The sequence below is a fragment of the Mastigoproctus giganteus genome, chromosome 5, assembly GCF_048544385.1.
Source record: "Mastigoproctus giganteus isolate SK-2022 chromosome 5, ASM4854438v1, whole genome shotgun sequence".
In the NCBI taxonomy this organism is placed as follows: Eukaryota; Metazoa; Arthropoda; class Arachnida; order Uropygi; family Thelyphonidae; genus Mastigoproctus; species Mastigoproctus giganteus.
In genome coordinates, this window is record NC_143579.1 from 44,886,991 (window position 1) to 44,913,389 (window position 26,399).

The window sequence follows — 26,399 nt, forward strand, 5'->3', positions numbered from 1 at the left end:
GTTGACGTGGAGCTCCGGTGTAACGTTTTTCAAAGACCTCGTTCTCGGTTCTCTTTCACTACTCTTTTCAGAGATTTTCTGAAAAGAGTAGTGAAATTGCAATCGTACCAATACAATTAAAATTACAAAATCATGAATTATTACTATTTGCTAACGCACTGCATATATAAACTAATATATTTTTTTTATTTTGGCTATTTACGCACACCTGCACTAAACGTGTGGCTGTCGCAAGCAATGAGAATTTGCTGACACGACATCCTAGAGTTAAATCCCTTGCCACAGTTCATTCTACTTGTTTGTGATATTTTTGCTGTTCCTTCACACTTTTAAACCTGTCCTTTCACTACATTAAATGGGGTATTCGCATAATTTTGGTAACGTAATATACACAAACATTCATCCTCTATAAAACCATCCCAATTCCAACGGAAATTAAATCCGGACACTGGCAACTGGATGAAAAGCTAAATAAGCGCTATATGGCCACAGAAGCGGTAAACGAATAAACTAAGCTTACTCTATTAAAATACCATGCATATGATTTTTTAATTTCTAATTGCATAAAAGTGCTCACTCGTTAATTGAGAACACATACAGGTTTCGTTTTTAGGTAGACTCAATTGGCTGTAATTGTTGAGCCAATAATCTTTATCCGAATAATAATGATAAATAAAGATGGAGACATTCGTTTAGAAATATTTCGTCAATTACTCATTCGAAATTCTATCGGGTTATTGTAAATCGATGACTTCATTCAATTTTCAGAAATGAGGGCGATGTAAATACTGACATCTGTCAGCGCATACGTTAAGCACGAGCGCACGTAAATAGACTTGCCACCAGTGCTGTAGTAAATCCATCATAAATATCATAAATCTTCTCTCAAATTCAACGCAAGTTTTCTAGAAAACTGTCTCATAACCAGTGCAAGGAAAACGTGAAAAAAAGCAGCAAAAAATACTATCAATATTAAGAGAGATTCCTTCCCCCCCTCCCAACCTCGCCCTCTGTTTCTGACATTTTTCACTGCCGAAATGGAAGCTTATTTATCTGGAAAATCTATGGTTGCATAATTAACCAGGCTCAGCTATGGATCTTGGAAAAATAGGAGTTCGTAACTGAATACAAGGTGTAGGACGTCAACGTTGTGTTATGAAGCAGTTTGAAAAAACAAAAAAACAAAAAACTAGCATCTCATTATGAAAGAGGGCCAAACACATTAAATACTGGATGGATTCCCTACATTTTGTAGTTTATTGTATAGAAGGAAACACTATATATAAACAGATGGACATATCAACCACTTTTCCAGATAATCACCAATTTATTTAGATATTGTCATAGCTTAAAATCAACTTTTTAATATAATACTGGGGTAAAAAGATGCGTCCTGCTGGAAAAATCCACTTTTTCATCTGTTGAATATCTTTATTGGATCAAAAGTGCTGGTCTCGAAAATGAAGGCAGCAGTTCGCTAGAATAAATAAAATAAGCAACCAAGTCTGCTTTCAATGAGTGCCACTGATCCATAACAGTGCATCACCTCTAATGGCCAGTTACCACTAAACCCAAGGTCTTAAAATCCAGGATCTCATGGAATTGGGAGATTCTTGACCACCACCAGACAAGCCAAACGTAGTCCCCCGTATGACTTCCACCATGTCTTCGACCGTAGCACAGTAATTGTAATCACTGTCCTCTCCACACTGGATGGAAAATATTCCAGTTCGATTCCATTCAATGATGCGAGGAGCTTTTCTGGGTTTTTTCAATCCGTCGGTAAGCAGTCACAGGCGAGGACAGCAAGGTTCTTTCCCTCCACCCCGGAAACTCGGGTTTTTGATGCAGCAAAACAGGCAACCCGCCCATAGAACACATGTAATTTAAAGCCGTGATACGCACGCGTAGATAAGGTAATTCTCGGGCTGCCCTAATATGACAGGTTTTTTTTTTTACATCCGTCTGTACGGTAGGTGAAGGAAATACCTTTCCAGTCAGTGGTGTCAATACAGTGAGGAGATTCAATAGGGAGTGAAACTATGGTTTAGGCAGCAGAGTGAAAACCATTCCACCCAGATTTATAGAAAATGTGATGTATCCTACGACAAGTACCTTAATAAATTAGGTGATTACGTGGAGAAGTAGTTGACATGTCCAACTTTCGATATACTAACCAAAGTAGTTTATATTTTCAAGTTATGTGGAAACACCATATTTTGTTCGGTTCAATAAAGTAGTTTATTGCAAAACGATAGCGAACTTTTTTATATACCCATAAAGGGACACGTGTAGTTATAACTAAAACATTCAAAGAAATTAATAATAGCGTGTTGACCCCTTTTCACCTACTAAATGACTGTTCCAATGCTTTGGTGAAAAATTTTTACTAATTTTGGTAGACAGCTAATGGTATTATGCTCCACTCCACCTTTAGAGTATTCGTGAGCGCCGCTAATGAAGAGGGCCGTTTTGTTCTTTGTTCTAATTCTGTGTTCAAGTTCATTCCAGAGATGTAAATCGGATTGAGGTCCGCGCTGTGCTGGCCACTGCAATGTTCCGATATTATTCTCTTCAAGCCGCGTATTCACACTCTTGCTTCGTAATGTGGACGTTTTTATGGCATGCATTTCTCTATGTGTCATGGAAAACACTTAGAGATATGCCTAAAACTGTTTGCTGTTTCAGATTTTGTTGGATCCGATGGCGAAATGCTGTAACCAGCCATCTCAAGGCGCGTCGGCTGCTGTTAATCAGTATCTTACACCTACCTGGTCGTTTCTTTTTCTCACTCTCACCACTGGACGCTTTCCTTTCTCTCGATTTTCCATACTACTCCTTCTATATCCCATTTCCTTTATTTGATTACCTTGGGGCTCCCAGCCTTGCTTGATAGCCGCAGTAAGAGTCTCAGCTAGAAAGTGGACCCTTGTGCGCTTCCACTTGGCCAAGGGGAGGCGCACCTGGAGTTAGGGGGGAGGGGACCAGGTGTACTCTGCGCCCTAGCTGCGGAGTCGCCAGGTGCCGGCACTCAACACCCAACATAACAAGACATATATTTACACACCTACATAAATACACTTGCCGGCCTGGCCTTTTCCTTTTCAGATGCTACAGCTTCATATAGGGGAAACCCTGGAGACCGCAATTAAAACAAATACACCTTGACCTTGTCACCTTTGGACATACATGTTTTCATCACCTTTCCAATTATCCATTTCAGAATATTTAATTCCTGAAGCACACGCGGATATTTTCCCCATATAACATCCAGCTATCATTCCCTGCTGAAATTCTATAAATCTTTCAGTGTATTCATCGTCCTGTGTACGTTTGAAGTACAATTATCTAGACCCCTGATCACTTTCATATTAAAAATTATTTGCATATTTCGTAGTCATTGAAATCGATGGAGTGTCCATGATTTTTGGTAGGACAGTAGGTGAAAATTCGAAAAATTCTACAACGCTCAAACTGCAATAACACAAACCCGTTTCGGCTGTGTATTAATACAACTCTCAAGCAGTAGTTTACTATTTTTCTTTCTTTGTATTATTACTATTTTTTCAAAAATAGCGATCCCTGGTTCAATCGATCCATTCATCCCTTAATTGAAACTTACGATAACAATCTTTATGTGTAGGAGCAACATACCAGTGTAAAACAAACAAAACTTTCTCCTGAGATTCCTGGGATGAGCATCATTGGGTTTAAGAATTACGTACAAAAACAGACCATTAAATAAATTTACACTGGGTTAGTTGAGAGTGAAAAAGCGCGTTGAACCAAACAGGAATTATTGCATTTTGATGTCATCAAATATTTTCCAGTAAACTTATTTTCTAACTCGACCGTTTTACTATCACATAATGATTCAATTTATATAACGAAAAAACAAAATTAAGTGCTCATTACTGTTACTGTGAAATAATGGCAGTGGCCATATTACTGAACTAAGCTATCAGAAAACAGGCCGCTGTGCGACCTGCAATTAATTCCATCTGGCAGAACTTGCCGGAAGCAGTCACTCGTGTAGTAATTTAATGGCCACTTTAATTAGTTATTAACATCGTTCTAATTATTCAAATATGAAACTATGCATACGTTATAACCCATCTCTATTCGTTTCAGTGCTTTGTAATTCAGTATACTGCCCATAAATATGTATTAAGAATTGCATGGACAGCACAATTCAATATTGTAATATCCGATCGTGGACAATTCTGTCCACGGTCGGAGATTGCAATATGATGCGTTACCTTTATCGCCCAATTACATGATTTGTCAATGACCCGCCATGCACGAGTCTTTTCCACGCATTTGGTTTTACTGTTTACAGCAACGAATTGAACTGGCCACCCGCGAATTGGTCTGATCACTGAAGAAATGTTGTGAGGCTCTGATTTCTCGATATGATCGTTATGAAAACGGTTGCGATTCATGCTAAATTAATACTACTAAGTAATTTTGTAGCAATTAAATATATAAAATCAAAAAAAAAAAAAAAAAAGAAGTTGAGGCGAATCTACCATCATATAGCATCTTTTGTGATTCATAATACGAATAAAATGATCTTTGAGCATTCAAAAGTTGGTCATTGATACTAATGGTGGTCAAAGAGTTCTGAGAAGATGGTATATAAAATGTATTAATAAATTATAGAATAGATTACTTGGATAGCTTAATGTATTATAAAATAACAAGAAAAAAATTTGTATATCAATGTCTTATGCAGTTTCTAAAATTTGACTGTGACGATTTTGTGACGTCATAATCTATTTTTTACTACCTCTATGAAGACGCAGTACGTATTATTTTCGAGTGCAAGTCTCCAAAGAGAGAGAGAGACAGAGAGAAAAATAAAAATAATAAAAAATTCTCAATCTGTAAGCAGTTGGAATTTCTAATTTCAGATAAAAAATATTTTACAGTTTTTCATTTTAGAAAAGTCCTTACAATAAATGTACTTAAAATTAGTTAACAAAAGCTGGTGGCTTTCAACGTTTTTTTTTTTGTTTTTTTTAACTTTCATTTTGTATAAATAAGCATTTGTTTAAAAAATTCATGTGTAAATATTCATAATAAAGAAAAATGACAGATTTTTATGGACTGTAATTTCTCTAGAGGGCGACAGGCATGTTTTTTTTTTTTTTGAAAATTACATCTAAAAATCGAGGATTTTTTTTTTTTTTTAGTTGTCAGTTACCGTATTCTCATATAAAATGTACACTGCCCTACCATTAATATCCGCACACCCCTCCATGGATGGGGAAACAGGTCCTATGCATGAAACACGTCACAGAACCTGCTATAAATAAGCACACTGGACTTCGAACAGACAATTGCAAAAGTGGGCATGCAAGATGACACGTTCAACAGAATCACCTCAACAGTTCAACAGAACTGATCACCTCAACAAATGCTAGACGCCGATTAACATGGTGTAAGGAGCTCGAATCCTGGACTCTAGAGCAGTGGAAAACAGTCCTATGAACGGACGAGTCGAGGTTCGCACATCTACCAGTCTGATGGCCGTTTCTGAGTGTGGCGAATGCCAGGGGAACAGTTCCTTCCTGATTGTATCCTCCCAACAATGCAGTTTGGTGGAGGCAGTGTCATGGTATGGGGCTCTTTTCTTCGTTTGGCTTGGACCCATTAGTGATTATCGACAAAACCATGAATGCGGTGCAATACCAGGACATACTGGACAATTATGCACTTCCAAAATTATGGCAATTCATCGGGGAAGGCCCATACCTGTATCAGCAACACAACGTACCATGCCACACTGTTCGAGTCGTAACAGAGTGGTTTGAGGACATGGGCGTAGAAAAGTTGGATTGGCCAGCCCAGAGTTCTGATCTGAACCTTATCAAGCATCTTTGGGATATATTGGACTGTCGAGTACGTGCACGTCGAGATCGCCCAAAGAACAAGGCCGAACTGGTGGCTGCGTTAAAGGCCGAATGGAGGAACATATCACCTGACATTTATAAAAAGCTGGTCGAGAGTATGCTGCGAAGATCGAAGGCCGTCATAAAATCAAAAGGTTTCAGCAAAAAATAGGTCAATGTATTTCATAAACTTTTCCTTTCAAATTTGACCTCTTTCGTGCATAAATAAGTAGCATTTCAATAAAAATCATTTATACAAATGATTAATACTTATTATCGATACGCAAATGACGGATCATAATTTCACTAGAGGAAGACAGCCATTTTTTTTTTGAAAATTATTTCCGAATATCAAGAATTATTATTATTATTATATTATTTCTCATATTAATTCTCCATGATTAGGGTTTCCACCTCGTGATGGGTATTGCTACACACACACAGGATTGTTGTTACTGTTGGTCGAGGAACTCTCTGACTATCCTACAGGTGTTCAAGATTGCAACTTTCTGGAGTTCCTTGTAGGTGTCCGCTGAGAGACCTACTGCTGCTTGGCTGTTAAGTAGGGTCTATGGCACCATGCCTATGGTTGACACGATGATCGGGAGGGTTGTAACTTCTTGCATATGCCACATCTCTTTGATCTCCTCTCTTATGTTCATGTACTTCCTGATTTTTTCCTCATGGGTTTTCTGGAGGTTGCCAGTGTTTGGGATGTCAATCAGATAGGTAGCCTTTTCCTTCTTGTCCAAAAGGGTTATGTCCTGTCTGTTGTGCGGGATTTACTTATCCGCTATTATGGCGCGGTCCCAGTACAGCTTGTGGGTTTGAGTTTCCAGTGCTACCTGGGGTTTGTACTTGTAATAGGGTACACTTTCTTTAATCAGCTGGTATTTCCTTGCTAGCTTCTGATGTATTATTCTGGCTACCTGGTTGTGTCAAGGAGTGTACTCAGTATGGTGATCACCTAGATCACCCAAACTTAGTACACACTTAATTTTCAGTTACCGTATTTTCATGTAAAGGTATCTCACAAATTTTTTCTTTCGAATTTATCCCCTTTTGCGCATCTTCTAGAAATGCATTCATTAAACTGGATTTATATAAGAATTCTTACCGGAAAAAAAACTGTATGTATATTTTCTAATGGTCTTTCGTTAACCAATTAACGTAACGTAAAGAGTACTATCTCTAATCTATATTGCTGGAGTAGTTTCGAGTGCGATATTTCAGCGCACTTAATGTTCGCAATGATGAAATCAATTTTGCAATTTTTGTGTGAATTTTCTCCGAAATAGTATTTTAAAGCAGATAAAACTCAATTTAGAATAATCATCCTCACAACAGTAATGATGGTCGAACTAATTTGCTTCCAATCGAGATACTTTCAGATAACGTATCATGTAATTATAATAAAAGTTCCATGCAATTTCCGAAGCATAACAAAATATGAGATTGCCCAAGGGCCTTGGAAACCACTTGGAGGGGCTTTCAAAGTGCTTTGATTTAAAATAATATTAATTTCTGGCCAATAAAAAGTAATAACTGTGTTTCCAAGTCAGTTTTATGTCATATTTTCTTTGAAAATATCGAATACCTTCTGGAATATCCAGGTATAATACCATTGTGTACATAGTGAATACATCAAGTGCTGTAAATATTATTAATATTAATAATCAATGAAATATATGAATGTGGAAAAAAATTCGCTAATATTAAAAAGAAATTAAAATGGGATAAGTAAATAAAACACTAATTAAAAGTGTTAATTTAAACAGTTAACTATCTACAGTGGTAAGATGATAGTTCCCATTTTATATTACACCTCAGTGATAATTACAAGTACATTCAACTTGTTCATAGTTCAAGTAGTTTGATTAATATCATTAAAATAATTATACCTATTTTCAAGGAGGTTAACGTCACAAGCAGAACATTTTTCAGTGGTCGAGAAAGTTCTACTCCGCGAGGAGCAGGGTCACAACTATATAGATACTGTCCTAAATGGGCTATATCCAGCAGCTATAGAAAACCGGGCAAGTCGTATGGTACCAACGATTCCTACTGTCACGTATGGTAATCAAAACCACAAAAAATCCCACATCCGCTGGAGATAGTGCAATACTAGTGGATGCCAGCAGTTCCTTACCCAAGAAGTCCAAGTCTGGGTCTTTCAGGCAGATAATCTCCTAACAAACTGGAGACCAGCAAATCCTGTCCCCGATTGGTGTTAGCATAAAATAAAAGTTATTGATAATTGGAAAAAGGCCATTTACTACGAAATAATCTAATGTTGATATACCTTAAATAAAGAGCCTTTTCTCTTGAACAGTGGTCATACTTCACTGATCTTCCGCACTATGTGATGAAGGTATGTGTTCGAATCCAATTTCCACTGGATGAATTTCATGGCATTGTTCACATTGGCTGAGTTAGATGGTCTCGAACACAGGCATGATTTTTTTTTTTCGATTCGCAAAACATACAAACCGATCTTACAAGCAGAATAAATGCAATTTACTGATACGATATGCTGAATCTTCATGGGCTTAGTTTCCTAGGTGTAAATTAAAAGTAACGAACAACCAATCAAGTAAACAATTTTTTACCTTTCTTCAGCGGTGTATTATTAAAATAATAACAAATTCTACTGAATAGAATTTACAGTTGTAATTTGGCCATTTAGATGATACCTCCAGATTAGAAAGAAGCAGTCAGGAGAATTTATAAAATAACATACTTAATGAAATTAGCGCCTTGTTAAATCTCTTAATGTCAATCCTTGTAGGGTCGTACACTGAAAAGAAAATGGTTTGGATTTAACACCTCTAAAAGTATTAAAAAGTAACTATCCAGCAGAAAAAAGATGGAGATTTAATGTGACCAGATCACAGGCTCAATATAAATGCAATGTAGTTGACTATTCTATTATAAATTAAAATTAATTAGCAGAATATGAAAACATGCAAAAAAAATTATCGAATATGCAATAAAATCAAACGTGAGCAAATTGCACGAGACACAGGCAGCATTTCTTTGGAACGTTGGGATGACACCGCCGGAGGACTTCTGTTTACAGTACTTCCAATAGTGGTCCTCAAAAAAATGAAATGCTATTAAGTTAATGGATAAATCAAAGAGCACTTTATAAAGATATATTAATAATGACTGAGTCTTCGAAAGGCACTAGTAAAACTTTATCAATAAAATACAATTTAATTTGTTTTTAGATATATGCGTTATATATATCTAGAGCATAAAGCCTTAGGCATATGAAACTTCTAAAACTAATTAATCAGCATATACATTTGCAAATTAAAAATACTATTGGCAAATGATATGCTGAATCTTCACGAGTTTTCTGACTCTTCAAGTAGATAGGGCAATCATCATGTGCCTTAAAGTTATTGCTAGGACATTTTCTGTGTTTACGCTAAAAATAAGCTCTCTAAAAAAAAAACGTAACGTTTTACTTGAGCTTGCAATAACTCTTGAAACTACTATGGCTGTTTCAAGGGTTATTGCCTTCTCATCGGTGGACGAGTAGACAAACAATACTTCACAATTCAATGATGATTTAATTACTTTTAGAGATGTCAAAAATTGTACAGTGTGAACTGAAATAATTTAAGGTAGACTTTCAGACCTATAATTTTTAGAATTAATTAATTAATGGTGCTTGTACATTAAACATGGGATGTGTCTAATAAACTGGCCACTGCATAATTTTTTCAAAGAAACACAAACTTCGGGAGACCACCGATCATAACAAAATTTTTAGTCCAGCATCATTGCTCTCTTTCAACTCTTTTAAAGTGAAATTTTGAAACAAAGGAAGCATAATAAATAATGTTTTCTCCAATTTAAAATTCCATATAAATAATATATTTACATATGCGAGTATAGATAAAAATATGTCACTTCCTCCCAAACTGGTGGTATACTTTTTAAAGGAATCCATTCCTTGCATTTCAACTTATTGAAGGATTCAGCTACTTTTCTAGGTATCCATAGTCGTTATACACATATGAAGCATTTCATCTTTAAATGATATTTTTTCAACTTGAATTTTTGATCATTTAAAATTTTGGAAGCACTTATGGGAACAAATTTTTCTTCAATGTGTAATTTATGTACTGTATTTCGATCGTCCGATACACGTAACTCGACCTCTGTTAGTTTCAGGACATTCGATTTTAGTAATTCCTTATTGAATGCATGCCAGACACGTTATAGATTACTCAAGTCTTGAGTAATCTATAACGTCGCCATAAACAAGATCAAAGAAGATTGTAAGGTAGATTGTCTGTCCATCCACTTGGAATTTCGCCATTTAGTCCAAGGAGAGTTCTCTGCAGGTTTGCACAGAGGATGCACTTAAAATTTGCACCGCTTATAGATAGAAGAGACGGAAGGGAAATATACGCCCAGATGTCGGCTTTATTTTCTTAGAATCGGCTATTGGCGAACTTACGGCCATGAGTGAAACCATTACTTAAACGTAATGGTTTCGCTAATGTGTGTGTGTAAACGCACACATTAGCATCTGACACAAAATGATATTTATAATGGACAGATCAATATGATGTAAATTCACTACGGTTGCGTATACATTAAGTTAAGTGTCCCGGCGTTGAGTTGTGCAGGTATCGAATAGCCTCTTGCGGTATTTCCCACCAAGCCTGTCAACCTGGTCCCGCAGAACATGCCTGGTCTGTGCTGGCTCTGTAGATGGCGTCCAATCATGGCCAATATGTACTCGATGGGGGGAAAAATCCGAGAACCTGGCTGCCCAATACAGTACGTCCACTCTACAAAGATACTCAGAAGAAACCCTTGAGGCATGTGTTTGGGTGTTGTCCTGCTCAAAAATGGCGTCAGGTACCTCAGAAGGAAAGGGAGAGGAACGGGTTCTAGAATCTCGATGCATAGTGGCCAGTAGGACCCGCAGTATGGCGTTCAACAATGGTTCTAAGATCATTGCGTTCACCATGTTGTTGCCACACGAGTGTGCTGAGATCATCAGACCCTCAAGCAGAAGCGGGATTCATCGCCGATGTTTACTTGACGTCATTCTGTGTCACGGTGGTCCATGCGCGGCACCATTCCTGATGCTGTTCACGATGCGCAGGGGTCAGGGGTAATCGACGCAATGGCCGGTAAGCACGACGGCAACCTTCTTTGTGCATGCACTTCTGATCATTCCTTCTGGGTGCTTTAATGGTTCAACGGGGAATGGGGTGACAGCCAGCTGATGCCACAACTCGTTAGATGGTAAATAGAGTGGCTGTAGTTGTAGTGTAATAATTATAATATATTTAAATATAATGACAGGAATTTATCACTGATTCGAACTAGTTCATATCACTTCTTACTCCTTACAAAATTAAAAAATAGCATTTTTCATATTAAAATAACTTGGTAGCAAACTACAATTATCTGTCATGTATTTCTTTATCTGAAACTGGTAACTAAGCTTTGACGTATCTCATAAGCAGAATTATTCTTGAAAAGTTTGACTTCCAATTTCACGCGGTGTCATTTTATATTGAAATCCATTTTTATCATTAAAATTAAAACATTTTATTGCATCACAAATTACACAGCGAATTTACGTATAAAATGCTCATAAGTGTAACCTAACACGACATTGTATTTCCAAAGTAATAAGCTTCTGAATACATCTATTAAAATTTCCATCAGGTTTCAATTTGGACATAAATGCAGTAATTTTCATTAATTTTATGTTCGCTATTCTCGTTTAGTAGGATATTTTATTATAGATTCGATTTTCTAAACAGTTTTTTAAACAACGCTATTATTCCATGGCTTTAAGTTTATCTTAGCTAATTACGATAATGGAAAATACCAGAATTCATGAATAAATGCATATTGTTCAGAAGTTTAGAAATTCAATTACGAGTGATGATTTATCTTAATATTCTCTATTGTCTAGGATACCAAAAAGTCACAGGTATAGTCATGAAGATGATGAAGATACTGTATTGGACAGAAGATACAGAAAAGAGCACAGAAGCCATAGACATGATGGACAGATGCAAGATAAAGTAAGTGCAAACTTCCTTTAATTATACACATTTGCATCACCTTGATGTTCACAAATTACGAAAAAGAGAAAAATTATGGATGTCCAGATTTTCTTTCTCATAAGCATTTAAGTCAAATATATCATTGTTTTCGTTTTTACAGAAAAGTGCAAAGTACATATACCTTGAGGAACTCTATCTAAATATTAACCCTTGTCGTTCAAGGAGAATATGATATTAATTGAATTATAAATGGGTTAATTCAGTTTTCAGTGTGCCTACCATTATTTTGAAAGAAGTTAGGTAAGAATGTGAAATGAAGAACAAGTAGCATGGACATACCTCAAGTTTTTCATTCTTAGCGAAAAATAATTACAAGTGTTCCTTGTGATGCAACGGAAGCTTGTTTTCTGCCTACACCTCAGTTGCATCCCATTGTGGTGCAATGATCGTCTAAAACACATCTATTGTACTCTATTGGCTTTCATTGCGTTGCACAGAACTGTGTTCCATGCCTCTTTCGATGTATTAGGATATGTTCCTCTGGTGCAGTAATTAGGTATGTTTAGCATTCATAGATAGATATGATACCCTTCACAGCTAAATTCGTGTTGGGTTGGTTCTATTGGCTGGTTAGCAACCTTCTAAATGGAAATTTGAAACAGGGTGAGCACAGGATGTGAGGTAACCGTTTCGAATAATGGTGGGCTCTTACTCCTGTTGAAACCGCAGTGGGTGGTTTGTAAGATGAATGACGCGCCTTTGTGCAGATGTTTGTGGGCTGACCTGACGAAAAACATTGCTCTTTGGAAACGGGCATAGGCATTTCAATTTTTGTTGTGATGGTGAAAAGTTCTGGCGGCTTCTGGTTACTAACCTATGGGCTACCTGAGGAATGAATGACTCTGGTCCTGCTTTGGTTAGTGTAGAACATGAGTAGCACTTCATTCGAACAATTGACTGGAGGCTGCTTTATATAGAAGATCGGAAGTTGTCTGTCACTGGAGAACGTCTCGTACAGTAGTATACGATCTATATAAACTGTGTGTGTGTGTGTGTGTGTGTGTGTGTGTGTGTGTGTGTGTGTGTGTGTGTGTGTGTGTGTGTGTGTGTGTGGCGAGGGTAGCTCCTAGGCCTAAGCTTATCTCCACCTTGTACGTCTGTGTTGGTGCAGAAACTCTGCAGAGCTTTATTAGTGTATGGTGTGTCGCTTGTGTCAGTCCACCTCGCCACCAGAGATCCAACACCTAGGCAACCGCTGCCCGGTGCCCACTCCCCAAGCACAAGGAGCCGGGCCTGGGTCTTCTATCACCTTTAGTGCCTTGTGCACAAATCCCGCACCCACCGGAGATAGTGCAATACCGGTGGGTGCCAGCAATCCTGCTTCCAGGTTGCCCAAACCTGGAAGCCAGCAAAAAAAAAAAAAAAAACTAGAGGAAAAATATCCAAGCCTCAGTTTTGAAAAACTCCAATAAACTTAACGAAGTAAATATTTACATTTGTACAAGATACTAGAATTTTAACTCTAAATCCTAGAAATACAATTCAATTTACATATCTTACAACAAGTTATTCTATTTATACTTAATGAGATACAACGATGATGCATAAGTTGCATGAAACCAATGACATCAGATAGAGAGCTCTACAGGATCATACTTTAGTCCCAAACCTTTCAGCCTACTCTTCACATATGAATTGATGAGCCAACTATGAAATTGATCTCGATGTTGAAATAGGGGGCAGAACTTAGGACCGGACTTGAGTTTCAAATTGTGATCCATCACCCTTGAAGGACACCCAGCGTCTCTGGATGGCTGGGTTCGTGTCAAAGAAACTAAAGGCTCCTGCGGAGGATTAGACCGCCACGGCGACCCTTCTGCTTGTGATGGCGACTGTTGAATAGTGAATCACTGCTTTGCTTCTTGAAGATGGTTCAGACTGATCTGCTACTGAACTGTGTATTCCTTAGTAGTTAATGAAAGGGTGCTACATACCCTGTTCATTCTATTACTGCATAGACTTGTATATGGATTGCGTTCCATTTCATGAGGAGTGCTATTTTTGATTACCGCTTCAAAATTGCTGTGTGATGGGTATACCAGCTGACAAAAGTCTTTGACTTATATTGATTGTGATTTTATACAGTGAATGCAAAGTCGGCTTTCTGTGATGAGATGAAGCAGTTAAATATTTCCTCGTGAGTAAGGCTCATCCTCTAATAGTGGCATAACTAGGGTTGATGGCGCCCAGGGCAAATAAAAAATGGCGCACCCTTGAAAACTGTTCTTTTGGAATTTTTGCATTTTTTAACCATAAAATGCTCCCCCCCCAAAAAAAAATTTGGCGCTCAGAGCACGTGCCCCACCTGCCTCACCCTAGTTACGCCACTATCCTCTAATCAAGACCAGCAGACTCATGATCAGCTTTAGTGCGAAATAGCTGTCTCGTTGACATATGAACTAAATTAAATTTTTGAATTTATATACTGGATTCAAAAAGGCATTTATATTGATGACCCCATTATTCATAATTTTAGAAAGCATTATAAAGAAAGAAACATTATAATCTTGAATTTCATTCATGATTACTGTAAATGTTCTCGTTCTTTCACACTTTTTCCTCTATTGTTGAGTTATAAATTATTCCCATCCCCCGAAAACCATAAAGACAACCACTTTTAAGTTTTCTTTAAACATAATAATCGATAAGGTTCGATCAATAAGGTCTATTGCTTTCTGACGAGTGCTTATGTCACGTTACTTCAGTAAATATCATTATGTGTTATAATAATATTTAATTTTATACATAGGGTAAATCTGAAAGAAAACATATTCGAGAAAACAAGCTAGAGAGAAAGTCGATGAAACATACGAACAAGGAATGGATTCAAGGTGAGTTAAGGATATAAGCATGACGTCAATCTAACAGTGTATTAAAATATAATTTTATGAAAAAGTAATTTTACTGTAAAGAAACATAAATAGAGTTAAAGCATCACCATGGCATGCATTATATTTTAATTAACACATATAGTCGATTAAAAAGAAAACTGACTCAACCCTTTGTAAATTCGAGACAAATCCAAGCTAAATTCCAGCTTCATTTTCAAGTACTGTCAATCACATATATCATTATTATTATATACTCCCTAGAAATATTTTACTACAGTTATATGCCCTTCTCCTCCTAGAAAAACTGTCTTGAGCCACCAGTGGCCGTTATTTGTTTCACCATCATTGAACTTTTTGGAAAAATTCTTCATACCTTGAAGAATTTTTCCACCATTCTATAAAGCCAGTGATTCTTATAGGACATAAAATATGAGAATTACTGAAAGAGTTATGGCAGCGTGGTATTTTTTATGAGCTTATATGATTATTATGCACGTTCAGTATACATTGGTGCTCAGGAATAAACACAAAAACATAAATAAATCAAAAACATTTATTAAATTATAACAAAACGTTATTTGTGAGAGAATTGTTTTAATAATGAACAAAGGACGAACAGATTTCGAACTGCACAGAATTATGCAGATGACGTCACGAGAGACCAAAGATCGGTAATCCATGGAAACGCTTTTTTTTGCTTGTGATCTCCTTGGAGAACCTGCGGACAGCAGTTGAAAGGGTGACATCGACTCCGCTAGCTAACAACTGTTAATTAGTGGTGGAAGTGGGCATCAGTTCCAATTATTGCACAAAAACTGACAAGCTTAATGAGATTTCTGGGAACGGCTGTGACTAGCAACCCTCCGGCCTAAGAATTTCAAGCATGGTCTGTGGCAGGAAGGTTGAGGTCTTGAGATCTGGAAATCTAGTTGGGCCATTCCATACAGATGCTTTTTCTTAAAATGTATTTGTTCACAAGAAAGCTGTGCAGGTACGTGCATTATGACCCATTGAAATAAAGTCTGCACTAATTACTCCTGAAAAAAGGAGAACATAAGTATCTAGAATCTCATTTCGCTACCTTAAAGCCATGGAAGTTCATCTCCAGTAATCAGTTACTTAGAAGTAAAAGAATGTCCCTGGCTGCGCCCTATGTACTGGCCTTCAATAAATGGATAAGTTCTCAGCTATATAACAATCGTTTTATTTGTTTTTTGGTACCAGGGAAATAGCACAACAGAGAAATATTTTCCCATTCAAACTGAAATCAGTACATATTCTAGCACTTACATGGAGTAGGTAGTGATCTGCTCAATACTGTTAAACAAATTTATAATAAAATAGTCCAACCATGCATATTTTAATGTATAATTTAACAAAAGTTGAATGTTAATATAGTGCTTTCTGCAATTTTTCCCCAGTTAAATCATCCAGCGAAGAAAAGCAACCAGGTTTAGAGGCATATACAGAGGTAAGTATTGATTTCTTTCTTTTTATTTACATTGGAAAAATTTTCGCTTATATGTTTCGAATTTTAATATATCATTGAAATTTTATAAGTCAATTAATTCTGCCGCGTTGTATGATGTTTTTTATTCCCATCATTTGGAAATGAAAAACAAATATGTGTATATTATATAAAAATAGCTTGAATACATAAATAAATACATAATTAAATATTCCTTTATTGTTATTATAACTAATTTTATAATTCAATATCATATTCCATTCCAGCAGAAATCTATTGGAATTCCTGATTTTGATGGGGGTGAGAAAATGAGGGAACAGACAACGCCTCTTCCAGTTCAGAGTGGTCCTACTGATATAAATGGACTTCAGGTTAACAACGAACAGAACACAGTTGGCTTTACGACCAGTCCAAGCGATGTAGATTCTAAAGAAGACAAGAAATCAAAAACCGATACTGTTATTCCATGTAATTCGCATGTAGACTGCGAAGCAGGTAACTTATTATTATTATTCTAATGGCTACTTCTTTATAGTTACATATTTTAATTTATCTCAGGTTATTTCAAAATTATGGATGTGTTTTTTTGATCTTCTTTTTATGTATATGTTCAAGTTTTGGTTATGGTTGAGACCAAATGGGTTAGTATTCAAGAAAAATTTCCTAAGGCATTAAGTTGGACTCAAACTTCAACCCTTCACTATTTAGTAAGCTTTGTTCACCTGAGTACGACCACATCAGTGATAGAATGGGTGAGCAAAAGATAAGGTACAAATGAGAATAGCAGGAAGAGGACGTTGACAATAGAAAGCATTATTTCCTGAAATAATATAGAAGAAAGTATGAAGCAGTAACAACCAGAAGAGTTCTCCACATGCATGTGACGTCACAAAAAAACAAACTATTATAGCCACCCGAATATTTAAATTCATATGCCGCGCTGCGTGTCTGCTAATTGCGTGTTTTCTCTGGTCGATTTGTTTGTTTTGCTGGACGAAAAACCCCAGATTCTGGGGAGGAAACCTTGCTATCTACGCCTGAGACCGACTAACTCAGCCACGGAGTGAAAAAACCACATTACAGTTCCTAAGTCGTCATCGATGGGATTCGAACCCGGGCCTTTTTCCACCCGGTGTGGAGAGGACAGTGATGATACCACTGTGCTACCTGCGCAGAACTGAATGTGACGTCAGTAGAAGAGTGTTCAGTTGCGAAACGTAATACAATTTTTGCATGTCACCACCAAAAAAACACCGACACAAACAAACAGTCGCCACCTGCCAGAAATGCTGGCTTCACCACAACGCTAAGCCATTTGCAGCTGTTGAGTAGAATTTTTCTTCACATGTACAGAGTCCAAACTTTGTCCCTTCAAACTACAATTTGTTTGGGCTACCGAAGCGTCCTCTGAGAGTATAGTTTAGTCACTTGCCACTACATCGGAGAAGTAAGGAGTCATAGACTGGAGGAATCTTTAAAGATCTCTTCAATCGAGGCTGTAGTTGCTGATCCCAGGCGGACGAAGTAAGAGCTTAATTTACCAAGTGAGTTATTCTGGTTTATCAGTCCACACACACGATACACGATAGTGCAATATGATCTAAGTCGCAAGTGCATCTAATACTGAACAACAACAGCCACTGAAACTACATCTGCTGGAGAAAAAATTACAAATGATGATAATTCATAATGATGGTGATAACTTAGCTATAGTCATTGGTTGCTACATCTTCACAGCCCCCCCCCTTTCTCCTTATGATAAAAGTAATATGTGTTTTTTTTTTTTTTTTTTACTATTACATGATGATTAAAGCTTACGATTCCCCGGAACACCTCCCCCCCCCTCCTCCTTTTAGAAAATTTTGGGACCTTTCCTGATCTCCGCAAACTAAATACCAGCGCAATAATTAACAATGGACCATGTATTTTTTGTAGAGACTTATTTGCTCGATCTCGCGAAAGTGTGTATCCATGTCCAGTATATAATACCAGGACCACAACCAACACCAGATAATGTCTGTATTCTGCTCGCTGTTGAGTGGCTTCATAAGTGCCCTTTCAAATCTGATTCCACAATAATATTTCTAAACTTTTCAGCAATTTAGATTATTGGAATTATGTACAATTATTAATTCCGTTTAATTAATTTAAAATTGTTCTAATACATAGCTGAAATAATGAAATGAATATTATCATATGTGAAATTGCGAATTTTCTACTTCATTACTGCCATTAGTAACTTAACAAGAATGAGCAGCTTCCTTTCCATGGCCTCTTGTGTACACTTGTCTACCTCACTCTGCGATGTATTAAGATAGATGAGCTCAGACGTGACAACATCAAAGAACACTTTAATGCCGACTACATCTTTTAACCGTTAATGGTTCAGTAGCTGAGGGAAATGGAATCAATCTTTAGAAAGATTGATAACCTGTTGCCTTAGGTACACAAAGAGTCAACATTTATCCTTTCTTGGGGCGCTGATTGAAAGTAATTGTCGATGCAGAAATTTCGTGATCTCTCTTGCATCAACTATAGATTTATTCACATGCTAGCAAATCACTCTTCTTCGCTAGCAGGAGGAACTTTTGTGGGCTTTTTATACTATAATGGATTTGTCTCCGACGAGAGTTGTACGTTTTTTTTTTTTCACTCCCAAAAACTTGGCTTTTCATCCAGAAACACAGGCTCAGCATAGATTCTAAACAATCAACTACCTAATCAATTTAAAAATCGAAGCTGTTGAACAATCTTTCAAATCGGAAATAAATATTAAAGGTCTTCAATAAGTATCTTGTCTACAATCTATTTTTGTCTAATTATTACAAATATTAATAGAAGAAAAGAATGATTCTATGGTGATTTCCTCAATCTCAGCTCCTATATTCTACATTTCTATCAAAATAATTCACTCTCCATTAGAGATAAAACACTGAAGTGTTTTATTTTGAATTGACAGTAACTTATTTTGCATTTATTTCTAAATTAAATTAATGGTGGCGTAATAGCATAAAGGTTATTTTTAACCAATTTTTTAGACTCTAGACAATGGTAAGCAATCTTTTTGGCACACAAGCCAATTAAGAAAGAAAAAAAATTGTTTTTAAGCAGCATTATACATGATATTTATATTTTTGGTTTATTTGTCATTAATGATATTACAAATTTACCAATTCGGTCAAACTTGGAAAGTGCCTGTATTGAGGAGGTCAGTATTATAATATACAGTATATTAGGTCTGTAAATTGGGTATATTCTGTGGTCGATTTGCTGTTTGCTGTATGAAAAACATAGACCTTTTCTTAATTCAAAGTTTGACAGTCACACATATCGGAAAAAGGATAACTTAGCCAAATTATCTGGACGCATGAAAATTTTGTGCAATGCTGCGAATTCCTTCCCAGATGTCTGAAAGTAACATTCATGAGTGGCAAAGATATTTTTTCAAGTTATACTATCTAACAGAAACAGTAACTGTTACTGATTCTGAAGAAAGAACTAATTCTCCTCGATCTAAGAACAACATTATCGCCTTTCTGATTCTCCAACCGTCCTCAGCTTCATTGCCAGTGACATGTTTTAAATGATAGTGAATCATCAGAAACGCTCACCAACTAATAGATTGTAATAAGCATTTACAAGTTCTAAAAGCATGAGCTCTTCGTATAGCTCTAAAGATTTTAAAAGAACGTTAGCATTATCTGTTTTTCAGAAAAATAATTTTACACGAATTTATTATTTGGAACCCAAAATTTCTGTTAATTTAAAAAGGATTTGGATTGAAATAAATATGTTTTAATTATGAACTCGAACTATACGCTATTATACTCATACTAGTTTATCTTGAATTATACTATACTAAAAAATAATACAATGTAACTTTTTATTGTGCTTTATTATTAAGTTTCCTTATGTTTACTGCTTAGTATAGCTAGAGTAGCTTGAACTGTGCTATACTGAAAAAATAATACAGTATAACTTGAACTGCTATAAACTGTACTAGTGTAAGCTACCCACTTAAACATTAGACTTACTGATTCAAGATATCCCTTTTATATTACTTGAAAATATAATCCTCAGATATTCGCAGTAATTGAAAAATCTCTTTATATTACAATACAGTTGAATATATTCGCGAAATATTCAAAAGATAGTTAACGTAACGATATTCATAGAATGAAAATGTACCAATTACACAGCAACTAAGTAATCAGTGGAGAATAACTGGATAAATGACCAAAATTTAAGTATCAGCTCCAACCTGGGACTAATCTAACTACGTGATTAATCGCTGGATGCCTTGTCTCTCTAAATCGACTTTTATAATGTCATTCTCAATAACTACATTTGCAGTCCATCTTTGCATTTGTATTTGCTGTTTTATTATGACTAAAAATCATAATAAAACAGAAAATGGGATGCTGTAGAACTTCACTCCACTTGCTCACAATGTATAGTGTCGAAAAGTCAAGTCACGAACCTACCTGTTAAATGTAATTGCTCTAAAGTTTCCATGATAAGTCCAAATATGATAGAATATGATTTTAGCTTCTAAGAGAAACGTTTTTAGTCAGCCAAGCAGTTGACTAGAAAAGTGTGTGCATTACAGCACACACTTTTCTACTTCACTTGGTACACCAGGAATGTTAAAAGGACGGAATTGTCCTAATGTTCCTCAAAATAATTTTCTTAGTTTCAGGTTTATCTTTTATTTCATTTGACGAGTATCCCCTGGATTACTGGTTGTAAAAAACTGAAGCATGATAAATCTCTCTCTATATATCTATCTATATATATATATATTATTTGTGTTCTTTTCAGGCTTTTGCTGTAATGCTGAAAAGGGGATATGCGAAGGATATAAAATACTAGCAGACCATCAGTGCTGGGATACATGTGTATGTTCTGGAGGTTTACTCTGTTTCGTTGAAGTTAAAGGAAATGATCCGCAAAAGGCAAACGTTGGGATTTGCAAGGTTCCTGATCCTAGTGATCTGACTCAAGGAATATACCTAAAGCAATAATATACCATTTAAGTGCAGTCCACTTAATTTATACCTGTCTTCCTAAACTTCATGTTGTATTTCGTTTTGGTTATTCATCTCTATCGGATAAATGCAATTTGAAATGCTAATATAACTCCCACCAAACTCTGTAATTGCATTTCAAACAAATATTAAGATATATAATTAATATTACACTCCATTTGATTATATTAATAAAATATTACAATTAATAAACACGCTTATCAGAGATACTTTGAATATTTTACAACTTTGAAAGAAAATGAGTAGGTTTATAACAAAATGTAAACGTTTTGTCGACTATTAAATCATCTGATTCCCGAAAATGCTTAACAAATTCGCTACACCCTCTATCTTGCAATGATTCTCATCACCGTCTAGTGTTATCTTTGAAGCTGTATCCATATGCCTTGAGAGTGCATGCTGTACACATCATGAGAACTACGTTTTATATATGCACATTTATTTATAGCTGTAATTTAACCAACTACAAGCTGTTTCTTGAATATTCTCTTCACGATTTGAATATGTTCATATTTGCAGTTATACCTTGAGTTCAAGATACGTTAAAGATCTGTCACAGTTCAATATCAGGTTTGTTTGACATAATTCCAAGACACGAAAAAAACCCTCCCGTATTATTTTAGAAAAACTAAGTATGGAATTATAAAATAACTATTTTATTCACGCAGATTTTTTACAAATGGATGTGCTGCATTTATCTTTACAACGAGCTGGAGCTCGTACAAGTTCACAAAATTAAGTGCGATTTAAAATACGTATTTATTCATCGTAAGTATGTAGAAATTGCATTCGTGTAAAAATATTTTTACAAAAATGCAGACCAAATGCCTTATTTTATAATATTTTTGGAACAATAACTTGAAAATGGCAATTTAGGGTTCGTTTTGGAAGAAACAGCATTAATTTTGGTCCTATCGAACACAACATTAACGTACGTTATTTGAACTTTAGATTTGGAGTTGTAATGAATTGTATATTATTTTGTTAAGTTTTGTAAAGTTAGTTTTAGTTCAAACGTTCAAATCTTTCACAGTTCAATATCAGGTTTGTTTTATATAATTACAAGAATGCGAAGATACGAAAAATATAGGATATAAGATATAAAACAAATGAAAGTATTCAAATTTGGATTGGTAATAAGCACTATTTTTTCTTTCTTGAATCGGTCTTAATATATTGGCTGATTATTTTTAGACTTTTACTTCGTTTTAATAATTATGCAGTTCTATTTCATTCATTATACATCGAAAAATAAAGGTAGGAACTGAATTTATATATAATTTTATTGAATGGTTATATGATGGAATATTCACTAAGTAGAGCTATGTGATTAAAGACGTTAATGTTACTGATGATGAGCTGGTAGGTTTGGAAACTTCACTGCACGTATTGAAGTAAAATATTCTAATTGTATATTAGCAGTTTCATTGCACTTTCTTTTCAATTCAGAAGGCCATTCAAAAAGTTTGTATTTTGAATATGAAGTGTGCCATCTTAAGTTTTTTTCAACGAGGTGCACTTGATCCAGACATATTCTATAGCTTTTATTCCACTGTGAAAATTTTCTTTCTTCATCCTACAACCACAGATTATGTTTAGTGGTTTCGTGTCTGAGTCAAAAAAAGCATATTTAATCCGCAATAAGAAAAACCCCTAGAATTTGTAACTCTAAATATGCTTTTCATCATTGCAGTTGAATTGACTGTTATTTGCTTGTCAAAAAAAAAAAGACCCAATTAAGAAAAATATTAAAATTCAATACAAAATCCTAAGAAGAATCATAAAACTGGCAGTAAATTTAAAATTTGGTATCATATTTCCTTATAAGTCAAAATACAAACTTTTTAAACGACCCTTGTAAACATTTCCTCCATTCCTGGATTTGTTAACAAGATCAGAAGAAATTCCGAGTAACTGTTAACGTTCAATAAACTACAATCTTATTGTGGTTACCAATTAGCAAATACTAACTGATTCAGTTGGAGTTATCTTTGCGATGTAATGAGATAACTAGTCAATCCTACTCAATACCACAACAGTCAATTTTTTATTCTGGCACAATGGAAGTCAATAACAAATCATGTATTATTATGATGAGATAAATTACTGTATGAAGGGATTTGTTTTTTGTTGTTTTTTTTAAGAATTTAAAATTGAAACTGAAGAACGAAATAGAATAAAATCGAACTAAATAGCTCTGCCATTGGAAGGAAATCCATCATTTCAGAGCGGTTATTATTTGTCATTATTAGTCTTCAAATGCTTAATGCTTCTAAATAATTTTAATAATAACATGTTGATACCAATATTAAGAATGCAATCATTTAATGATTGCATACTCAAGCGATAACCGGTTCGCATTTGCAATTTATGAGCGTCGAAAAGTGACTACCATCTTGTTAGCATACATGCCATTGAGTCTCAATAGTGTAAGAAATATTTTTATTTCATTAATTATATGGCGTGTACAGTATTTCCAAAATCTGTAGCTTTAGTACACAGTAATCAACCCAGCTCTTATATATACAACGATGTGTTAAATTAACCTACCAGATATAAAAGGCTCGAACTCATTTTTAATTGCTGCATGCAACTGTAGTTTTTCTGAAAAAGAGAATACTCCCGGCTTTCTTTATAGAGAAAATATAGAAGAAATCTTTACTCATTGCAAGTTCAACTCATAATTAATACCATAAAAATAAATTCTTATCCTTTTCTAATTATTCAAGAGAAATTACATACTTCTGGTTATTATGCCATTAATTCATACTATTTAATTTGTTTTTTATACAACTGATTAAAATTTTATTTTATGTAATAGGACTTCAATTCGATATTGTACGATATTTAGGCATAGCACTTGGGAATTAATTTCATGAAATTGATATTCACAGGTGTTAATTTATAACTAGTTGTTAGATTTTGTTTTCTTATATTCACCCTAACTATAATTTCACTATTTTCCACGATAACTGTTTATAATTCTGAATAAAATTCCAAGTTTTTAAAATAAATAAACTTATAAAATAATAATAAATAACACAAGTCAGTCTCTCTCTCTCTCTCTCTCTCTCTCTCTCTCTCTCTCTCTCTCTCTCTCTCTGTCTTGGAACCCTCCAACATATTGTCCATGTTATCGTGTTTATTATTCTCTTTATAATTAAATACTTTTAATAATGTACAATCCCAAACATGGTCATATCGGATATCATACTATATCGGACGGTATTAAAAAAAAATCTGCTTATATTATGAGTAATAAAGTAACAGAGTATAATTTATTAATGCCATTTGGAACACTGACCAAACTGTCTAGTAAAAAAATATTCTGATCTTAATATTAAATTTGCTTGTGAGTGAACGCCTTTAAAGGTACTGTCCTTTAGCCTATTTGAGGACAAATAAATAGCAATATTAAAATTTACGAATTTCAAGCATGAACTTGGGCAATAGGAGTATTTGGAACACCCAAACTAAATTCTGCGCGTATGAAACCATTTCGCATTTCAGTTGAATTCATTCCATTATCTGAATAAAAATATTTAGCAAAATAAAATCCTGGCTACACTATAACTGCTTGCGGAATTTTAATTACCTTTACTCTCAAAATCTCTCCAGCAAATATTTCATGAATATTTAAGTATAAATTACAAATTATTTGTATGCTTATATTTAAATATGAGTAGTTACAGATTTGGATAATGCGTCCAGAAATTCTGAGGTACTATAAATAAGTATTCAGAGAAACTTTTTTTGTGAAAGATTTATTCCTTGATTAGTACATTTTGTTACTGCATCTAGCGAAGTCGTTATTTAAGTTGCCTTATAATACAACGAAAGGTTCAATTAAACACGAAGAAACGTAAGTTACCAATGTAAAGTAATAATTTAAAAAAATGCATCTACTTAAACTCTTAGGTTTCGTTTAAAATTTTAGAATAATTCACTCTTAGTGAACTATTCTAAAACAATATAGAATATTTTGCAATTGTGAGGGTGTTTATAAAACATAAATAACTGTGATTGGTCAAGAGTTACTATACTGTTAGTACTTTTGAACTTATTGTAAATAATCAACCAAACAGAGCAAAACTTTCCCATATCATTTGCCCTTTCTTGGTGCAGGGAACAATAATAATGAAGTCTTTACAGGGTATCTGGCCATTTTATACGCTTTTTAACTGAGCGAAACTTAACGCTTTTTTAATTTGTGAAATTAAAAGAAATAAAAAAAGTACAGAAAGTTGTTGTCAGTTTTAAGTTAGATATTATGCTTGATACTTTATGACTTTATCAGTTGTTTTAATGCATTCAGATTTTACAAATGGTATATATGCAAGCCTCCTGTATCCTCAGTAAACTTACACACCGTACGTAATATATAAATTCCTCTAATGTAAAACGTTTTGTCTATGTAAGTAATATTTTACAAATGCGAAAGGATTTTCAAGATCTGATATAGTTTGTTTTTTTCCATATCTGTTGATACTTGAATTCTTATGCCATCACTCCTAACTTGAAACAAACCATACGTAAAACATATTTGGATATGAAATACCCCGCACTGTGTTACGAGCCTTAAGAACAATTTCATTATAACTATTGCACCACCTTTTTTACTTGTAAAAAAGATGAAGTTAACAAAAACTAAGGAGGTAATTATTATTAAGACAAGTTTAACAAAAAAGTGCATTATAAAACTGCACAATTTGTTCCCAAGACCGAAGTGAAGTTTTATGGGGTCATTTATTTTTATTATCGCAAAATGTTTTCAAATTTTCAAATAATTCAAGTTTATTTATATATTTTTTAAACGTTTATAGTGGTGGTTCGAATTTAAATAAATATATTAAAAAGATAAATAATCGTAATAAAAATTTGGATCCCTTCTACTGAGTGGTTATTCATTTATTTATTATCAGCATTCCAGTATTAAACTTGTAGAAACTAATGTGGCTTCAAGCAAGAAAGACTCGTTATTGCCACTGTTTTATTTTTAATTGTCTTTCGAAGCTTGCAAAATATTTTTTATCATCATTTCTTGATGG

General features: G+C 34.9%; 1 protein-coding gene across 3 annotated transcripts in view; it reads left to right on the forward strand.

Annotated features, from left to right (window-relative positions):
* The window catches only part of LOC150085345 (uncharacterized), a 139,180-nt gene extending 116,386 nt beyond the window's left edge, over positions 1-22,794 (forward strand). Inside the window, exons 3-7 of one of the 3 annotated variants that reach the window (XM_090373167.1) lie at positions 11,851-11,962; positions 14,754-14,835; positions 16,257-16,306; positions 16,573-16,798; positions 21,125-22,794. In XM_090373167.1, coding sequence (XP_090229293.1) covers positions 11,851-11,962; positions 14,754-14,835; positions 16,257-16,306; positions 16,573-16,798; positions 21,125-21,327 — 673 coding nt within the window. In that variant the 3' untranslated portion in view covers positions 21,328-22,794. Of the gene's footprint in view, positions 1-11,850; positions 11,963-14,753; positions 14,836-16,256; positions 16,307-16,569; positions 16,799-21,124 lie in introns of all 3 variants that reach the window. The other 2 variants (XM_090373165.1, XM_090373166.1) reach the window with 2 other exon arrangements.
* Positions 22,795-26,399: the final 3,605 nt, after the last annotated feature.